Source organism: Chelonoidis abingdonii, chromosome 15 (genome assembly GCF_003597395.2).
Source record: "Chelonoidis abingdonii isolate Lonesome George chromosome 15, CheloAbing_2.0, whole genome shotgun sequence".
In the NCBI taxonomy this organism is placed as follows: domain Eukaryota; kingdom Metazoa; phylum Chordata; order Testudines; family Testudinidae; genus Chelonoidis; species Chelonoidis abingdonii.
The window spans coordinates 32,884,342-32,905,495 of record NC_133783.1 but is presented as its reverse complement, the minus strand read 5'-3'; the positions used below and the strand labels follow the sequence as shown (position 1 = coordinate 32,905,495).

General features: G+C 43.6%; 1 protein-coding gene across 1 annotated transcript in view; it reads right to left on the bottom strand.

Annotated features, from left to right (window-relative positions):
• Positions 1–9,363: 9,363 nt before the first annotated feature.
• HECTD2 (HECT domain E3 ubiquitin protein ligase 2) overlaps positions 9,364–21,154 on the bottom strand; it is a 116,804-nt gene continuing 105,013 nt past the window's right edge. The window contains exon 20 of the mRNA XM_032793152.2: positions 9,364–11,982. Coding sequence (XP_032649043.1) covers positions 11,862–11,982 — 121 coding nt within the window. The 3' untranslated portion in view covers positions 9,364–11,861. The remainder of the gene's footprint in view (positions 11,983–21,154) is intronic.

The following is a 21,154-nucleotide window of genomic DNA, read 5'->3' as shown; positions in this document are numbered from 1 at the left end:
AGTAGCAAAAAATGAAATATAATCGAAGTAATATTTGAATCTTTCAAGCAATTTGTTGCAAATTCAATTGCTACAGAAAGAATGAGTTCTAAAATCACTCATTTTTGAAGTTTCTCATTGGATTGTCTCACTTTTTTTAAAACCCCTTTAGCAAGAAATTTAAAACATTCTGGGACTGGGGATTTGCTCGTGCTAATTAATGCAATATCTGTTATAAATATGTAGTGTTTGTCTGTATCATGCTCTTTATCCATAATTGAAAAGAAATGCATAATGATGAATGTAAGGCCAGGTCTACACTGCGACTTTAAATCGGTTTAATGGCCGATATACCGATTTAACGCTGTATCCGTTCACACGACGTCGTCATTAATATCGAGTTAAACGGCTCCTTAAATCGATTTCGGAACTCCTCTACCAAACGAGAGGAAGTACGCTAAATTCGATAGTGATACCGGATTAGGGTTCATGTGGGACGGAAATCCGACGTTATTGGCCTCCGGCGGTCATTCCCAGATGTGCAGCAACTGACCGCTTGACAGCAATCTGATCTCGGATGCCAGCGGGCAAGTTAAACAGGAAAAGCCCGGCGAATTTTGATTACATTTCCTGCTTGCCCAGCGTGAGCTCGATCGCACGGCTGCAATGCGTTGAAATCGAAAAAGACTCCAGCATAGACCGTACGCGGAGATACTAGCGGTCTGATCGCTGTATGGGAGACAAAATCTGTTGTATGCAGCTCCGTACTATATCTTATGCCAAAGCGTTTGAATAAAAACTCCAGGATACACAGCGCTGTGTGACAAGCCGTAACTGGGAGCCAGAGACTCAAATGGTACGCTCATGAAGGGGGGGTAGGTACTGAGGACTCCAGCTATCCCACAGTCCACAGCAGTCTTCTTGAAAATTATTTGCATTCTTGGCTGATGCTCCCAATGTCTTGTAGGTCAAACACAGTGTCTGGCGTGGTTCAGGAACAGCTCCTCAGTTTATTTTCCCCCCACCACACGTGAAAAAAAAAAAGGTGAAAGATTTGCTGTGCATTATTGGCGTTTGCTCAATGCACTCCCGCGAAAAGGCCGCCAAAGGCGTTGTCTTGCTGCCTTCACAAGGGAGGGGTGAGGCTGTACCCAGGCACCACCCGCGGGCACAGTGTTTTCTGCCCCCATCAGCACTGTGCTTCAAACCACGGAAGTGGGAACTATGGATAGCTTGATGGAAACAGTACCCACAGTGCACCGCTCCTGAAATCGATGGTGCTTTGGACCATGGGACGCAAACAATCGATTTTCGGGATCCACTGTGGCAGCGGCTAAAACCGATTTTATTAGATCTGTTTTGTAATATCGGTTTAAGCTAATTCGAAATAATCGTGCAGTGTAGACGTACCCTAATGCATTTAATGGTGATGATTCAATGTATCTAGTCAGGTAATCTTCTGTTGGGGATGGAGGCAGGAAGAGAGAGAGGCTCACCTCTTCCTTTCCCTGAAATGTCCCTTTAGCCATAAGCAAAGTTCCTGAGCTAGGAAAGAGGAGACTCTGAGTTCAAGTTTCAGCTCTCTGTGGTTTGCATTCCCACGCACCTCACCAACCAAGCCTATGAGTCCCAATCATAGATGGCAGTCAAGTATGAGCTGATACATCACCCTATGTCACTACAGACACAATCAGGAATAGAAACTAGGACTCAATGCAACAGGCCAAGTCTTAAAGTCTCATTGCCTTTCAGATAGGATTGACTATGCTTTGGTTATCTCTAAACTATTTTCCAAGAGCAGGGACAGAACCCACTTTTCTAGTGGGTTACACAATTGTTTGTTCTCCATTACGCTACTGATGCCTACTGAATAATTGCGTAATCCACTAGAACAGTGTGTATCAAATCATCTTTCAGTTGTGTTACTAAATAGAAGTGAGGGATAGCTCAGTGGTTTGAGCATTAGCCTACTAAACCCAGCATTGTGAGTTCAATCATTTGGGGGGCCATTTGGGAATTGAGTTGAGTATTGGTCCTGCTTTGAGCAGAGGATGGGACTAGATGACCTCTTGAGGTCCCTTCCAACCCTCATATTCTATGATCTAACAATTACTTCTGAAGCACTAATGGTAAGAGTCTGAGGCTTGGAAAGTCCAGGGTTCAAACCTTGATGTTGACCCATGTGATGACACGTTTGGGTAGCATTCATTTTGTTTTTAAATAAACTGATTTATTTAGTTCAGATAACGAGCATCCTGCAACATTTGTAACTGAAAATCATTTTTTGTAAATTAAGCAACATTCCAGAAAGGGTGCATTGCATTTCAGTCATTATCAACTCCCCTCTGACCCTGAGAACATACCTAGTGAGATATAACATCCCTCTATATAAACAAAAAAACCTAAAAATTTGACACACACAAAAGCTTAGTTTAGTGACATAAGAACGGCTATACTGGGTTAGACCAGTGGTCCACCTAGCCAGATATCCTGTCTTCTGAAAGAGAGGGAATGAACAGAACAGGGTAATTTATTAAGTGATCCATCCCCTGTTGTCTAGTCCCAGCTTCTGGAAATCAGAGGTTATGGGACACCTGGAGCATGAGGTTGTCTCTCTGAGCATCTTGGCTAATAGTCATTGATGGATTTATCCTCTATGAACTTATCTAATTCTTTTCTTAACCCAGTTATACAGTAACTCCCCACTCAATATCCTCTCACTTAACATTGTTTCGATCTTAAGCCCCTGCTCAGTTACAGAACATGCTCCATTTAAAGTTGTGCAGTGCTTCGCTATAACGTTGTTTGGCTGCCTGCTTTGTCCATAGCTGGCAACCCCCCTATGAGCTCCCCTATTTCCCCACCACAGCACCTCCCACCTGCCAGCAGACCCTGCGGATCAGCGCCTTCCCCCTTCTCCCCCCTCCCGAATGCCACAAACCAGCTGATTGCCACGGGCTGGAGACAGGGGAGTGAGGAGCCTTCACGCTGAGTCCTTGCTCCTCCCCTGTCCCTCCTGCCTCCTGAACATTGTAAGCCAGCGGATTGCTGCAGGCAGGAGGGAGCGGGGAGGAGTGAGAATGTGGCACAACTCCCCACCCCTTGAATCCTGCTCACGGCAATCACCTAGCTTGTGGTGTTCAGGAGGCAGGGGAGAGAGGGGGAGGCTGCACACCATGTCCTCGCTCCTCACTCCTCCCTCTTGAACGCTGCAAGCCAGCTGATTGCCATGGGCAGGAGGCAGGGGAGGGAGGAGGGAGGACGCAGCATGCGGAGTAAAGAGGGAGGAGGGGGGAAAGAAGAGGGCTTGGGGGAACGGGTAGCGTGGGCAGGCCAAGGGTTGAGCCCCCTGCCCCTGGTGCTTGCAGAGTAGGGGAAGCGGCCGCTGCTGCAATGTGCTTCTCCTAGCCTACAGCACCTTCTGTCTCCTTGCCTGCCTCATTGTCTCCAGTGCCAGCGGCATAAGGCGGGGGTACCTCCCAACTATAGTACTGCACTGTATGGCAAAAAAAATTTCCCTGGAACCGAACACACCCTCCCCCTCATTTACATTCATTCTTATGGGGAAATTGGATTCACTTAACACCGTTTAACTTAAAGTCGCATTTTTCAGGAACATAACTACAATGTTAAGTGAGGAGTTACTGTACATAGGAACATAAGAGTGGCCATACTGGATCAGACCAGCGGTCCATCTAGCTCAGCATCCTGTCTTCTGAGAGTGGCCAATGCCACGTGCCCCGGAGGGAATGAACAGAGCACGCAATACTTTTGGCCTTCACATATCCCCGGGCAATGAGTTCCACCTGTTGACTGTGCATTATGTAAAACAATACATCCTTATGTTTCTTTTATTATTATTATTATTATTTTATTTCTGCCTATTAATTTAATTAGGTGACCCCTGATTATGATATTTTGTTTTATTATCTATCCCTTTCCTAAGGATTCCTAAAATTCTGTTAGTTTTTTGGACTGCCACTGCATACTGAGCAGACATTTTCAGAGAACTATCCACTCTGACTCTAATCTCTCTTTCTTGAGTGGTAATAGCTAATTTAAACCCCATCATTTTGTATGTATAGTTGAGATTATTATTTCCAATGTGCATTACCTTGACAGGTAAGGTTGCACCAGAATATTTCCCTCCACTCAAAACTGTGAAAAGTTAAAGGAAAGTCTCCTGCATTCCTTGACATTTTTACATTGCATACACCAGCACTGATAACAGGAAAAGCAGTATCTACCTCAATTTCATCAAACTTATGCTCTAGCACAAAACCTTAATAACTGACCTCATTAATGTGAAGGCAGAATAACTCCTCCTTTGTATGTTACATGTTACAGATGTGGCAATCAGTTGATAGAAGAGCCTTTGAAACTGCTGTTAAGATTTTGTGCTAGAGCACGTTTCAATCGGGGGCAGGGGGTTTTTTAGTTATCAGATTAGACTATAGTCTATAGTTTAGAGTCAAAGTACTGTATACACAAGATGACCTTTGACAAAGTCTGGTCACACATCTACGTGATCTGGCACCACTTTCTTAGGGAGGAAATATTGGGCAGAAAAATGAAAACAGACTCCATTTGTTTATGCCACTCACTACAGACTTCTAAACATAGACATCAGTGACACTAGAAACTAGCTACGTAAGAAAGTATTGATTTATAATGGTGCAGCATCCAAGCAAATGCAACTGAACTATTAATCTATATATTTTTATTCAATTTTGTTTTTCTCATTTGTAGGGTCTTACCAAATTCATGGCCATGAAAAATGCCTCATGGACCATGAAATCTTATCCTCCTGTGATATCTGGCTATTGTAGGGGAGGGGCAGGGCTGGGGCCACCTACCATGCACCAGGTTCCAGCTGCTAGTCCCAGCCCAGTGGTTGCCCACCCGTAAGGCTGGCCCTGCCCCTCCAACTGACAACACTCCCATACCCTGTGACCCTCATTTCTCCGCTACTATTTGTGGTGATGCAGGCTTTACATCCGGGCACTGCCCAGCTCTGAAGGCAGAGCCCTGCCAGCAGTGGTGCAGAAGTAAGGGTGGCAATCCCACAACCCCCCTATAACAGCTTTGTGAACCCCGCACTATTCCCTTTTGGGTCAGGACCCCCATGATTACAACACTCTGAAATGTCATATGTTAACATCTGAAACTGTGAAATTGACTATTTTTAAAATCCAATGACTGTGAAATTGACCAAAATAGGTTGTGAATTTGGTAGGGCCCTGTTCATTTGTATAAAATTAGATACAATATACACTGTAATTATTATTTAACATTAGTATTGCAGTAGTTCCCAAAGTCTCTTTTGCTAGGTGCTGCCCAAACACACAGTAAAGGGTTTGCTTACAAAAACAGAGCACTCCTCCATCTTCTCCACTTCGCTGTCTCCCATGCATATGTTGTAGAAAGAGGTATTTTTCAATCAAACATTTTCTATGGCTATGAACACCTTAAATCTCAGAATTCGGCTATATTAGTAACTATTACACTGTAACACAGTCATCTTACCATCTTCTTTTTATAGTCTTTAGATAAAGCCATTGTATTTTAAGCAATCGAAGCAGGGTCGGATTAAGACCTTTAGAGGACCTAAGCACTAAAAAGATTATGGTGCTCCCATACCGTAAATAATACCATACCGTAAAATAAAATTTTATTTTTTGAAATGACACAAAAAACTTACATGTAAAAGCAGCAAAGAATCCTGTGGCACCTTATAGATTAACAGACGTTTTGGAGCATGAGCTTTCGTTAGGTTCAAAGTTACAGCAAACAGAGGTAAATCCTCTTAGCAAAAAGGAACATTTACTAGTTGAGAAAACAAAGATAAAACTAACATGCCTTGCCTGGCTGTTACTTACAAGTTTGAAATATGAAAGACTGGTTTAGAAAGATTTGGAGAGCATGGATTGATGTCTGGTCCCTCTTAGTCCCAAGAGTGAACAACCCCAAAAACAAAGAGCACACAAACAAAAGCCTTCCCCTCACCAAGATTTGAAAGTATCTTGTCCCTTTATTGGTCCTTTGGGTCAGGTGTCAGCCAGGTTACCTGAGCTTCTTAACCCTTTACAGGTAAAAGGATTTTGGTGTCTCTGGCCAGGAGGGATTTTATAGTATTATACACAGGAGGGCTGTTTCCTTCCCTTTATAGTTATGACAAGAGTCGACAGATAAACTGAAGTACCCAGCAGTACTTATTTCATCCACAATAGTTGAACGAACTTTGTCACTCATTAGACCAATGAGTTCATCACATATTGTCTTGGGTAAGTATGATGGGTTACCTTTGCCAGCATTCCCACATTTTGAGATACGGCCTGCTAAAAATGGGTCAAACTGAGCCACAAGCTCCAACAATCCCAAGAAATGTTCATTCTGCAATGATCCAAATGTGTCATTTGATCCCCGGAAAGGCAAACCACATTCAGCTAATGTTTGAATAACACCTATAACACGCTGCAAGACATGTTGCCAGTATTCGTGCCTCCCTTTAATTTGTTCTTCCAATTTTTGTGTCAATCCAAAGAAAAGAAAAGAAATGAATCAAGTACATATAACTCAGAAGAATATGTCAATAATAAAACATAAATTTATTGCAACACATGACAGGATCTGATTTCCTTGTATTATTTCGATCTATGTTAGCAGAACACCCCCCTGGTTTTGGTGGGAATAAGTAATAAAAAGAGAACAGAAAAATGGGGGAAGAGTGTATAGTGGAGTGTAAGGAAGTATTACAAAATTCTGATTTTTCCCATGATGACTACTTCGATGCTTTTTTTGAAATATCAAAATTTTTCAAAAAAAAATCTTTTATTTTGGTGCCCAGTACTTTGCTGGTGCCCTAAGCACGTGTTTAGTCTGCCTGTTGGGTAATCCAGCCCTGAATCAAAGTAAAAGAGATTGAGTTAGCAATTGGAATGCTCTGTCTCCTGTGACGGGCTCTTTTGCTAGCCACTGTGGGAAATTCCAAGTCAGTAGGTGGTGCATGATGCCCTGCTGTGTATGGTGCAAATCTCCATCCTGTTACCACTTGGTTTGGTGACTAAAAATTGTTACGAGCTTAGAATTTTCACCAAACAAACATTATGAAAATGAGATTCAGAAGAGAGAATCCTGGTGGATTGGTCAGATAGTTACTCAAAAAGTACCAACAGAAAAGGAGAAAACATCTTGGAAGACAAATATGTTAACCACTAACATGTCCTGATGAAAAATCTGGCAGAGACTCTTGCAGAGTGGAAAAAACCCAGCAAAACCAAAACCCTATGCTCCTATATTCTCCTGGCCAGAAGATCAGCTTTAAGAATTAAGATCCCTCAGAACTTCTTCAAGTGTTCAGAAGGAGATTCTGAGAGAACATTTAGAACCACTAAGATAGAACAGAGATTCTATTCTTCCTTAGCTTTAATAATAACCCAGACAGCCAAAAAAAAACAATCTCACCACTTCTTGATCAGAATCCACAGAATGCTCCGTTTTGCTTTTAAAGCCCCACTAGCAGCCATTTGGACCTAAAGAGAACTCATACTCAGGCAAGAGTGTTTAAAAAAAATTACGTTTTTAAAGGATTTATATTTGTATCCTTGCATTATCCTGTTAAGGGGCCCAGATTAACATACAGGGAATGTAGACTACTTATGTGCAAACAGCGTGTGAAGACACCCTTCTGTAAAATCCTCCTCAACGAGTTTCATTTCATAAACCAGGCCAACTAATATATTTGAACACAGTATTCATGGTGGACTGGATCTTAGGCCAGAATGTCCCATTTGAAGGGAAGAATTAAAGAATGATCTAGGCAGAGATTCAGCCAGTCTCATAACCAAAGCGTCGTTGGCTATCAGGAAGACTCAACTAATTGTGTGCTCGTTTGACAGAGAGGTAGAATAGAAGGTATGCTAGGTGAAACTTCCAAAAAGAGAACACTCTTATTCCTAAAACTAACGGATCCTGGAGAAGACAACATTTGTCTTTATGTTTGACCATAAAGTCATCAGACTCATCTGACTCCATTTGTGGCAAATTAGGAGGAATGCTGACTGGTGCATTTCCTTCCCTTGATTAGTTCTAGAAGTCTGTCTGCTCTGGAGTTCAGAACCACTGGTAACATGGATGACCCCGGGGAATACATAAAACTCCTTTTTGCTGCAAAGAGGATTTGGCTGTCACATTCTTACATTGTGCTCCCTGACCTACTGGTTATGATACTGGAAAGATAAGGGGCAGATGAAGTAATATCTGTGATTGGACCATTCTCACCCATCTTGTCTCTCTAAATTCTTGGGGCCAACACAAGTTACAAATGGTTATGCTAATGTCTGTTTGAATTTTTCCTGTCTAGATCTTTGGACCCTAGCAGAAGTGGTAAATTGCCTACCAGCTGTACTACTTTCTAGCCAACTGATCAGGAGAATCTTCTCTGTCAGCAGCCAGGAGTCCTAGATTACAGGGTGGCCTAAGTGTCTATTTCTACTAGGCTCGTGACCATAGTGAGTACCATCAATTGAGAGGATCTAAAAGTGACCAATGGTGAAGATTAACAACCTGCAATCACCAGATGAAAGACACAATGAGAAGGTTTAGAAGCCAAATTTGGCAAGGTAAATGAAAGCAGGTACAGGATACTAGGACTAGGCAAGTCATCTGCCACCTCTCCCTCTACAAAGTGATGTCAGAAGAGAATTGTTCCCCCCATCTCCATTTGCTGGAAGGAGGATTTATATCTACTGGCTAAGCGATCATAAAGAAACAGCATATTCAGAAAATAAAACATTTCTTCATTGTATATAAACATAAAAGTTAAGTCACGGTTAAGAAGGAACTCTGATGTTTATAATAAATAGTTCAGATATTGGTCCCTGATGTCCCCTGTGTGCCACTCAAGTAGTGCAAAGGGGATGGAAAGATGGCTTTAACAGCTGGCTGGAGATTATGCCTGCATAGGGGAATCCTTAGTCAGTGCAAAGCCAGAGAGCCTAGTTCTATAGTTCTTGCTCCTTATCCTTATTTCCCCCCTGGTTTAGGGGTCATTGTGGGACTGAGAGGAGATATGGCTGGAGCATGATAACATCTGAGCCAGTTTCTATCATCACAAATTAGAACAGCCCTGAAGCTGAGGGATCAGGACTGTTCCTGGAAATAAGGAGAAATAGGTTCAGGATCAACACTATTTTACATTCTTGTGCATTGCAACATTGGTAGTTCAAGTCAGAATATGGAATATTATTTTAGGGCTTTTTGGTGGGCATCTCTGTATTAGTAAGTCAACATTTCTTATTCATTGAAATATGCAGAGATTTAATAGAAGATTATGAATTGCTAGTGTAAAGAAAATGTTTCAATGGAAAAAATACTGCACTTAAATAGGTCAGACTCAGAAACTGAAACGTGTCTGATTTAATGACTGCACAATTTCAATACATAAAAATAGATACCCAGTAATGAACAAATGTATACAAACCAGATTTCCTTAGGTAATGTACGAAAAAAATGTAGAGAGAGAAAAGGGGGGAAATGTTTCGTTGGATTACATTGCAAGGCAAAAAATAAAATGTAGTTGAGCAAACAATGTTAAATGAGATCAGAGGCTTATTTCATAAATACCGTGCAATGCTTTCATTTAACAAATACAAAAATTACAATTATTTAACAATGTCAGGAAATATAAAATGTAATTCAATGACAGTTCTCTAGTTTATTTAAAAATGGATGCAAATACAATAGTTTTTAAAATTTTGAGGTAATATTATACAGCAAACCCAAAAAGCTTCTAATAGTTAAAACTAAACCCAGGCAAAGTGCAATTTTGTGATAAAAGATTAAAATGTAAAGCTTTTATCTTAATAATAGGCAGAAACAATGCTTCAGTTATTAAATGTGGGCTTGAGTCATAAAAATATTGACTTATGTTCATTTTTACATGAGAAACTGTATAGCTATTAATTCAAAAACAAAAATGCATAAGACAACTTTCCATGAATCACCCCATCCAGAAACAAAAATTTTGTTTCCAGTTTACCTAATAAAAATATACATAATTCTGACTTCTAAAATATACACACATTTTTGTGCTTATTAATATTTTACCCATTTTAAATGTTTTTTTAGTTCAGGCAGTACAGTGATGAAGCAGTGTGATTTGTGTAACTGATTCACTTTACATTTTCAGATTAAAAATATAAGTCCAGAGTGGTATTTTTAAAAGCACCAATTTCTGGCCTAAATATGCTCCCACTGAAATCAATGATAGTTTTACCACTGACTTAAAGAGGAACTGAGTTAAGCCAATACTGAATGCTTTCAAAAATCCCATCACTAATCTCTATTCCTAATAAAATAAAAATGGTAAAATATTACTACCTTCTTTAAGGATCAGAACAGAATGAAATGTGCAGTTATTTACTAAAGAATTAATGGCATTAAGGTTACAGAGTAGCCAGATTAGTTTATTAACCAATGTAGAAATCTGCTGGTTGTAAGTAAGTAGTATAGAAAGGAAGAAATAGCCAGAATAAGAAAAGTATCAGAAAAATTACTGTATATTTTGTTATTGCAAATAAGTTCTGTTGCAAAATCTATAGAACATACAGTAGGTATTACTTGATGTACAAAAATACAATATACTATACTGTATGCTGCTAACTGTCTCAGGTTGTGAATAAAAATGGACTTGTAATTATGCCTGCATTTTACAGTCAGTTTCTTCCCCAGCTCCAAATTTGCTAAGATTTTTAGACAAGAATATCTTTACATTTACTTTATTAGTGTGCAGTGAAAAAAACAAAACATTGTCTAAATACTGACCTTCACATTAAATGAAAGCTACAGCATTTTCATATGTTCTTGTATTCACTTTTGTCATAGCTTACTCTAATAAACTTTTACTAAAAGATTTCTATCATAAAGTTGTTGATCAAATGACAGTATGATACACAAGTTAAAATTTTAATATTTTTCCATGTGATGTGGATATCACTTATGTCTGGAGCGATTCAAAGAGATTTAGAATTTAACTGTCAACATCCCATTTCTTTAAGTAAGCCATGGTTACAAAACTACAATATCTACAGCCAAACTGACTAGTTTGCTGCCAAAATTAACATGTAGGTTGTTTAATACTTAAAGTCTGTCCTTGAGTCCAGTTATACTGAAAATAGTACTTTTAACATTCCTGTACAAATCAATTCTGTTGATCTGTAAAAGCTGAATATATAACATCTAAAACTGTGTATTTGTAAAAATAAATCTTTAGCAATTAATGGCACTATCAAAATCCTATTTTTCCACAGGCAGCTATTTACATGCTTTTTAAATATTCTGCTTAATTATATGATAACGAAATCCAGAACATTAAAACTGTATACATTTTATCTAGGCTAAAATTGCTTTATGTCTCAATATGAAAATATGGCCCCATGTCTCGCATGAATGGCAGTTATACGCTTTGCTACTGCATGTATTAATTAAAGACATTCTGCCACTTGGCTTACCTAATCAAGAAACCTTTTGTGTTTCCTTTCCCAGTGGAATATGCATCATGATGCATATTATGATTAATTATAAAGTGCTCCAAGAATAATCCGAGACAAAACTGTAACCTGGAATTTGTCACCTCTGTCAGCTTTCTTCTGTCAAGTAATGCAGCATTCTGTATTTTATTAAAATTACTTTCTGAAAAAACAAGCAGTAAATGTATTGCCATACAGCAAAAACAAATGCACTTTGCATTTAATTAAACAAATCATGTTTTCAATTGGATAAGACTGGCACGGTATCAAGAGACAGAAACATGAAAAGCTTAAAGGCACAATAAGAGGAAAGTGAGTGCTACATAAAAAATCCTGTATTTTAAATCTTTCATCTTATTCTAGACCAAAACCTTCTGCATTTGAAATTCCAATGACCAGCTTCTGCTTCAGTTCTTTTTTGCTCTTGTAAGGTGGGAGGCAAAGCTGGTTGAAGCAGGTGTGGGCCACAGGCAACCTAAAAATATTTAAAAGATAATGCACCATTTATTTTTAACAGAAATATAATAGAACTACGATATTACCTGTATGCTTTTAATTTACGTGCATTACTTTTACAAACCCACACAAAGAAAGTGTTACTTACCTCACAGTAACTGGGGTTCAACATGTGTTGTTCATACATATTCCATAGTTAGTGCACACGTGCCGCATGTCCTTGAGTTTGGATTCTTTTTGGCCAGCAGTGTCCTTGTGCCTCCCACCTCAGTGCACAAAGGGTGAGGAAACCTCAACTAACCGTCAGACTCTTTGCCAATACAGAATCCAGGTATTATGAGACTCTGTAGTAGTGAGGATGGTGGGCTGTGGAATATAAATGGATAACACATCTTGAAGAACCACAGTTACTTTAAGGCAAGTAACAATTTTCTTCTTGGTTAGTTGTCCATATATATATATTCCATGGTTGATGACTCACAAGCAGTGACCTATATCACAGGAGGTGGATGCTTGGAGTCTAACAATAAGATAGCTCTCCCAAAAAGGAGCATCAGATCTTGATGCTTCATCTATGGAGTAATGTTTGGTAAATGTATGCATGTAATTCTGAAGTTGCTTCCCTATCAAAATGCTTCTTAAAAAGCTGCAGAAGCTGCTTAAACCCTGGTAGAATAAGCTGTAATTTTTTCTTGTTGGCATATGGCTTGGCAATGAACACAGGCAGGTGTATTACTAGGTTGAAATGGAAGTCAGAGACTATCTTTAACAAGACCTTTGGATGAGACCTCATTGAAATATTGTATATGGAGGTTCTGCAGTGAGTATATGCATTTTTCCTACCTTGATAGCTGTTGTTATTACAATCTGGAAGGCTGTTTTGATGGACAGGAGGGAATGTGTAGCTAGGAGCTCAAAGGAATGGGGAAGGGAAGACTCATCAAACCTGTCAGCATTAGGTTAAGATCCCAAGGAAGAGGAGGGTCCCTGATTGGGAGATATACCCTTATAAGGCTCTTCAGGAATCTAGCTACTGTGAGGTGTGAGAATGCTGAATAGCCCTGAATCAAATGGGAAGATGGAAAGCTGAAATAGCTTTAGGTGAACCTTAAGGAATTCAGAGCTGTCTATAAGCTCCCTAAAGGACAGGAGGTATTCTAGTATTATATGCAATCAGGCTTTCTGAGAAGTGCAGGGATCTTGTGGGTGAAGATTGTCTAGGTGGGCTCCCCACCCTAGACTGGAGGCATCTCTAACCAAGGCTTTCAGTAGCAAAGGTGGATGAGATGATGATGCAGCAGAAGCTGATGAATTCCTTGTTTGGAATCTCTGATGCTTCTCAGATGGGCTGTGCTGTGCATGAGGGATGGTTGCCAGGGTGCTGGTATGAATATTGAACAGGGAGCCATGAGAGTGGATATGACTGCCGGGGTCCTGGTATGGATATTGAACCATGGGGGTCAAGGCATAGTGTCTCTCCTAGAACTTTTGGGCCTTAGATGGTAGTAGTGTGCCTCAGAATCCTTTTCTGGTGTGTAGGGATCAAGTGACTCCAGGGAATGAGATGGTGACTCCTCCCTGTTATTGTCTGAACAAGAGGAGGAGAAAAACTACTGCTCTTTTAATGGAGGGGCAGTACCAGCTCAGGTGCTAGGCAAGCCTTGAGTATGTTGTCTACCTGGTACCATAGATGTGCTCAGTACTGTAAGAGACAGAGTAGTGGTTGGTACTTCAGAAAGAAGTTAGATGAACAACAACAATGGTACTGCAGAGAGTGTGAAGTCTGTTGATGCAGCAACAGGTCTTGGTACTTAGTATGGTGGTACTAAGTGAATGGAAGAGATTGGTACCAGAAGTCTCAGTGACAAATCAGTTCTGGATGATATATGATGCTTTATGGGAGCTGGCACTCTGATATGGTGACTGGTCTGGACTGGGTGCCAGAGGGACACCCACTTATTTGAACTACCCTTCTCTGTAGCGGAATGAGAGGACGTAGTGAGGGGGGAACCTAGATCTGTGCCTCTCAGAGGTGCAATGCTCCTTTCTCCCCCAACCTCAGATATTTTACCAGCCAGAGAGGAAGGTCCCTTAGACATGTGCCTCAGAGAGTAGACTGAAGAGCTGACTGGAGCACTTTTGGAAGAGGACTGCTCAGGAATTTCGTGTCCAGCCACTCCAATATCTGAAGAGGCACAGACATCTCCAGTAAAAGAAGATTCTGGAAAATTTCTCTTCCCTTTGGTGTTTGCTTCAAGAACGATTTGCAAAATGGCACCTCTCTCAGGGCCGTGCCCCTTTGCTAAGGCATAAACACCGGTATACCCATCTTTAAGTGGCATTACTGCCTCACAAGGATAATTCTTTAATTGCGGAAATTTCTATTCTGTTATAAGGACTAACCCTGGCTCCAGGTGAAGTTGTTCAGAGAATTTTTTTTGTTTTCAAAGAGAAAGGAAACATCAGGTTAAGCTAATCCTAACAGAAAGGGCACAGTGATTGAGAGGCTCAGCCACTGTCAAAGTTCCAACTCATAGCCACAGGCATGGAGAAGGAACTGAAGGATGGGCAGAGTTGTCCTTAAACCCTTAGGTGGGAAGCGCAAGCACACAGAGCACAGGCATGGCCCCATATGCATGGTAGCCAAAAGAATCCAAAAATCAAGTGCAGGGGCTGCAAATGCACCAACAGTGGAATATGTATGGAATTACAGTTCAGCTCAGTTCAATTTGAGGTATTTGACATATTGGCAAATTTCCAAAGCTAGATGTCTAAAGTTAAGTTTCTAAATTCATATTTGGGGTGGGATTTTCAAATGCTCTCAGCAGTGGCCTAACTTTTTTTTTTTGAAAAAAATCACAGCTTTTAGGACACTGAAGACCAGGCTACAGATGTCTACAAGCACTGAGAATCCATTTCACTAAAGTCAATAGGAGCTGCAGGTGCTCAGCACCTTTAAAACTCAGGCCTTTTTCATTAGTAGGTACTGTGACAAAGTTCCTCCTCTACCTTGGTGGGTCCTGCGCTTATTGGCGGATTTGCTCACCTCAGTGATCTTCCCCTCTTGTGGAACCCACAGTCTGGGTCAGCTCCTCCTGTGTCTGATCAAGTGTTGGGAGGTTTAGGGGGGAACCCGGGCCCGCCCTCTATTCCGGGTTCCAGTCCAGGGCCCTGTGGATAGCAGCTGTCTATAGTGCCTCCTGTAACAGCTGCATGACAGCTACAACTCCCTGGGCTACTTCCCCACAGCCTCCTCCAAACACCTTCTTTATCCTCACCACAGGACCTTCCTCCTGGTGTCTGATAATGCTTGTCCTCCTCAATCCTCCAGTAGTATACCCTCTCACTCTCAGCTCCTTGCCCTCTTGCTCCCAGCTCCTCACACACGCTCCTTCTCCTCTGGCTCCTCCCTGCCTGACTGGAGTGAGCTCCTTTTTAAACCCAGGTGCCCTGATTAGCCTGCCTTGATTGGCTGCAGTGTTCTAATCAAAGTAGCTATCTCCACTGCCTTCTAGAAAGATCTTAATTGGCCCCAGGTGCCTTGATTAACCTGGAGCAACTGCCATTTGGTTACCAGGGTACTAGGATTTGTTTAGCCTGGGGCTAACATACCTGTTCCTCAGTACTTTACTGTAGCCATCTGGCCTTGCCCCATCACATATCCCCCCTCTGCTCAACACCATAGGGTTGGGCAACTTGGGACGCCAGGCAGTGTGCTCGTGAAAGGCCATCAGCGTTGCCGTGGTGGCATCCAGCCCTGTGCCGTATGCAGGAACTGGAATGGTTGGAGGGATAAGAAACCACCTGGTGACCCTTGCATTCTTTTCCTTATTTCTCTGCATCCACTGAAGGGGTGCATGGTCCGGTCACAAGAGTAAATCGCCGGCCTAAAGAGGTAATAACGCAGTGTCTCCATGGCCCATTTGACAGCAAAGCATTCTCTCTCGACTACTGCATACTTCTGTTCTCTTGGGAGCAGCTTTCTGCTTAGGTAGAGGATCAGTGTTCTTCTTCTCCAATCATTTGCGACAGAACCGCCCCCAACCCACCTCAGAAGCATCTGTTTGTAAAATAAATTCCTTGGTAAAGTCTGGGGGCTATGAGTATGGGGTCATTACAGAGAGCTGTCCGAAGGTCTATGAATGCCCTCTCTGCTGCGTCGGTCCACTTCACCATGTCTGGACCTCGGGCCTTCACCAGGTCCATTAGAGGACTTGCCCTACTGGCGAAGTGGGGAATAAAACGTCGGTAGTAGCCTACCACACCAGGAACGCACGGACCTGCTTCTTTCGGGTCGGCCGGGCCCAGTTTTGAATCGCCTCTAGCTTATTAGTTTGGGGCTTCACTATACCCCTTCCTACAATATATCCAGGTACCTAGCCTCTGCTAGTCCTATGGCGCATTTAGCAGGATTAGCGGTGAGGCCAGCCCGCCTTAAGGTGCAGTACTGCCTCAACTTTCTCCAAGTGGTTCCCCAGTCTGGTATGGATGATGACATCATCTAGGTATGCAGCTGCATAACTAGTATGGGGGCGCAGCAGCTTATCCATGAGGCGCTGGAATGTGGCTGGGGCCCCATGTAGCCCAAAAGGGAGGACTGTGTACTGGAATAGCCCGTCTGGGTGGAGAACGCTGTCTTTTCTTTAGCTTCTTTGGTCAGGGAATCTGCCAATACCCTTTTGTCAGATCCAGTGTAGTCAAGAATCGGGCACTACCCAGTCGGTCAACCAGTTCGTCGATGCGTGGTATGGGTATGCATCAAATTGGGATACTTCATTCAGTCGGCGAAAGTCATTACAGAATCTCATGGTTACCATCAGGTTTAGGCACTAGAACTACTGGACTGCACCACTGACTGTAGGATTCTTCAATAACGCCTAATTCTAACATTTTTTTACTTTGGCCTTGATTTCTCTCTTTTGGCTGCTGGATTCGTAGGGTCTCAGTGTTACCTTGGCTCCGGGGATCGTGCGATATGGTGATAGGTCTCAGTCGTCCGCCCCGGTTTTGTAGAGAACACATCTCGATGCGATTAATCATGTCGGCTGCCTCAACTTTTTGGATTGGCGTCAAGTCGGGTGATATCCTCACTTGCTCGTGTAAGTTATCCTCCTGGGAAGGGTCTCCTGGGTGACTAAGCATGCCTCTCGATCATCATGCCAAGGTTTTAGAAGATTGATGTGGTAAATTTGCTCAGTTTCCTGCGGCCTGGCTGCCGCACCTTATATAGTTTACCTCTCCCACGGCTTTCAATCACTTCGTAGGGTCCCTGCCACTGGGCCAACAGCTTGCTTTCTGCTGTGGGCACCAGGACCATTTACTCGATCCCCTGGTTGGAACCGTCAAGCTTTGCTTGGTGGTTATAATGGGTCGTTGGGTCTCCTGTGCTTTCTCCAAGTGTTCCTACAATGGTGTAACTCGGGCTATCCGATCCCTCATCTGTAGTACATGCTCGACTATGTCCTTCCGATTTGGCTCTCTTCCCAGGGCTTCTCTGGCTATATCCAATATGCCCTGGGAGTGGCGCCCATATAGTAGTTCGAATGGAGAGAAACCTGTGGAGGCTTGTGGGACTTCCCGATGGCAAACATGAGGTAAGGCAATAGGGTATCCCAGTCTTTCCCATCCCGGCTCACCACTTTCCTGATCATGCCTTGAGGGTCCTATTAACCTTTCCACAAGGCCGTCTGTTTGTGGGTGGTATACAGAGGTCCGTAGGGCTTGTACATGGAGCAATGAACAGAGATCTTTCATCAACTTGGACACGAAAGGTGTCCCTTGATCAGTCAGTATCTCCTTGGGTAGCCCAACCCGGAAAAAGATCTGTAGTAGCTCCTTAGCTATTGTCTTGGAAGCTGTGTTGCATAGAGGAACGGCTTCTGGTATTGGGTTGCATAGTCTAGTACAACCAGAACATGTTGGTGGCCCGGAGCTGTCTTCTCTAGGGGCCCAATCAGATCCATGGCTATGCGTTCAAATGGTACCTCTATTATTGGAAGAGGTATCAAAGGGGCCCGCAAGTGTGGGCGAGGGCTATGTAACTGACACTCTGGACAAGAGGTGCAGTATTGCCTGACATCTTCATATACTCCTGGCCAGAAGAACCTCCGCAGGATCCTGGCCTGGGTTTTCTCTACCCCAGGTGTCCTCCAAACAGGTGACTGTGGACGAGGCTCAATATGGCTTTTTGATGTTTTTGTGACACCAGAAATTGATGTATCTCCTGCTCCTGCATTTGCACCACACTGTACAGGAGATCTTTCTTCACTATAAAGTAGGGTCCTGGACCCCGGACCTTCCCCTCCACTGATGTCCCATCTATCTCAGCCACCTCTTTCCTGACGTTATCATATCTAGGGTCCTCTGTCTGGTCCCTCCTGAAAGTCTCTCTCCCAGGACTAACCTGCCTGAGCTCCCAGGGGCCAGCTTCTGTTTCTTCCAATGGCTCATCACCATCCTGCCTGGGGCCAGCCTCTGGCTCACCTTCCATGTTGGTAGTTTCTCTGATGGCTGCTCGTGTCCATCTGCCTACTAGTGTGGTCTTCTGGCTCTGGGTCAGGATCTGGGTTCCCAAGGCCTTCGCGGACTTCCTTTCTTTTTTTTGTCTTCCGGGCCTTTTGGGGGGCTGAGAATAGATCCTGAGAAAACTCTGAAAACATTTGGGGTTGACATTCCCCCAACGATGAGTTGCTGCCAACAGGGTCCCCACCTCCCTCCAGCCTCTCTGGGGGAAGTAAATTATCAAACCATGGATAGTCCCTCCCAATGACTACAGGATATGGGAGTTTAGGAACTATGCCCACTGTCACCTCAATGGGGTTCCCCTGAAACTCTATCTCCACTGGGATGGTGGGGTAATGGCTTACGGCCCCATGCACGCATGTCACTGCTACACGTTTGGCTTGTAGCAGCTGGCTACTTTTTACCAGCTTAACCGATATAAGGGTGATAGCACTCCCTGAGTCCACAAGTGCTGTAGTCTCTACTCCATTTATCTTCACCAGCCTGGTGTAGTTATGCGGGGCTAATGCGATGCCCGCAAGGTGGATAAGAGAGCATGGGACTTCCCAATCCCCCAAGTTGCATTGCATAGGCTCCTCGGTGCTGGGACACTGTGCTGCTAAGTGTCCCCACTCCCCACATGCATAGCATCTATAATTGTTTCTAATCATTCCCCTATCATGTGGGTTAGGGGGGTTAGTCTCAGGGTTTCCCCCACTCAGGCCAATCCCTTCCTTCTGGGGTCTCCGCTGGTTTTTGGCCCCCTCTTCCTCCACCTAGGACTCCCCAGGGGTTTGGCTGTCCCACCTTCCAGGGCTGGGGTTGGGTGTTTGCTACGAAGGGGGCTTTCCTTGGGTAGTCGGGTCAATTCCCTGGCTGTCATGCGTCTTTCTACCAGCGTGATCATCTCATCATAGGTGGACGGATCGTTCTGACCTACCCATTTGCGGAGATCTGGTGGCAGTGCCCTCATGTACGGTCGATGACCAGAACCTCTAGTATCTCTTCCGGACTCCGGGACTCTGTTTGCAACCACTTTCGTGCAAGATGTATGAGGTCATACAGTTGGGACCGCGGGGTTTTGTCTTCCTGGTACCTCCACTCGTGATACCGCTGGGCCCGCACTGCAGTTGTTACCCCAGATCTGGCCAGGATCTCTGCTTTCAGCTGGGGGTAGTCTGCTGCAGCCTCTTCAGGCAGATCATGGTAGGCCTTCTGGGCCTCCCCACACAGGAATGGGGCAAGGATGCCAGACCACTGATCTCTAGGGCCAGGCCTCCCGTAGGGCTGTCCTCTCAAAGGCCAGAAGGTATGCCTCTACATCATCCTCCCGTCATTTTCTGCAGCCAGTGGCTGGCCCGTATGAGCCGCGTCCCATCATGGCCACGGTTCAGCTCTGTAAGGGTCTTTACCTGGTTTACCAGTTCCCGCAACATAGCTCGGTCTTGAGAAGCCTGGTCCATCAGCAGGCGATTAGTTTCTTGCTGCAGCCGCACTGCCTCCTGTTGGGCGCTGCCTGGACACGGGTAGCCTCCTGCTGCGCTGCTGTGGCTTGTATCAGTGCCCGCACTACGTCATCCATTGTGGTGAAAAAAAAAAAAAACCCTCTCCTTTTTTTTTTTTTTTTTTTTTTAAATCACCCTCTTTTTTTTTTCCGCCGCGCTGTGCACACCAAAGATCCCACCCTGACACCAGTTGTGACAAAGTTCCTCCTCTACCTTGGTGGGTCCTGCGCTTATTTGGCGGATTTGCTCACCTCAGTGATCTTCCCTCTTGTGGAACCCACAGTCTGGGTCAGCTCCTCCTGTGTCTGATCAGGAGTTGGGAGGTTTGGGGGGAACCCGGGCCCGCCCTCTACTCCGGTTCCAGCCCAGGGCCCTGTGGATCGCAGCTGTCTATAGTGCCTCCTGTAAACAGCTGCATGACAGCTACAACTCCCTGGGCTACTTCCCCATGGCCTCCTCCAAACACCTTCTTTATCCTCACCACAGGACCTTCCTCCTGGTGTCTGATAATGCTTGTCCTCCTCAATCCTCCACCAGTATAATTCTCTCACTCTCAGCTCCTTGCCCTCTTGCTCCCAGCTCCTCACACACGCTCCTTCTCCTCTAGCTCCTCCCTGCCTGACTGGATTGAGCTCCTTTTTAAACCCAAGTGCCCTGATTAGCCTGCCTTGATTGGCTGTAGATGTTCTAATTAAAGTAGCTATCTCCACTGCTTTCTAGAAAGATCTTCATTGGCCCCAGGTGCCTTGATTAACCTGGAGCAACTGCCATTTGGTTACCAGCGTACCAGGGATTTGTTTAGCCTGGGGCTAACATACCTGTTTCTCAGTACTTTACTGTAGCCATCTGGCCTTGCCCCATCACAGTACCTATACAATGGATCTAGGACTATAATATTGGGCATTCAGATTTGAAAATTTTGGCCATTACTACTGCCTGGATGCTGTAATATGATCCATGCAGGTGAATCCTTATGCTTATGAAGAGGCACATGGAAGTCAATACAGCTCTGCATGGGTGCAAGAATCTGACTACAAAGATGACACTGTACGAATAGGGCCTACATTATTCTAATATTTACCTTTTACTTAAAAACTACTACTCCATTATGATAAGGCCAATTACAATAAATGAGTTTTTGAAAAAAGTTCTCATGTACTGTACTTATTTCAAATCTATAATTAA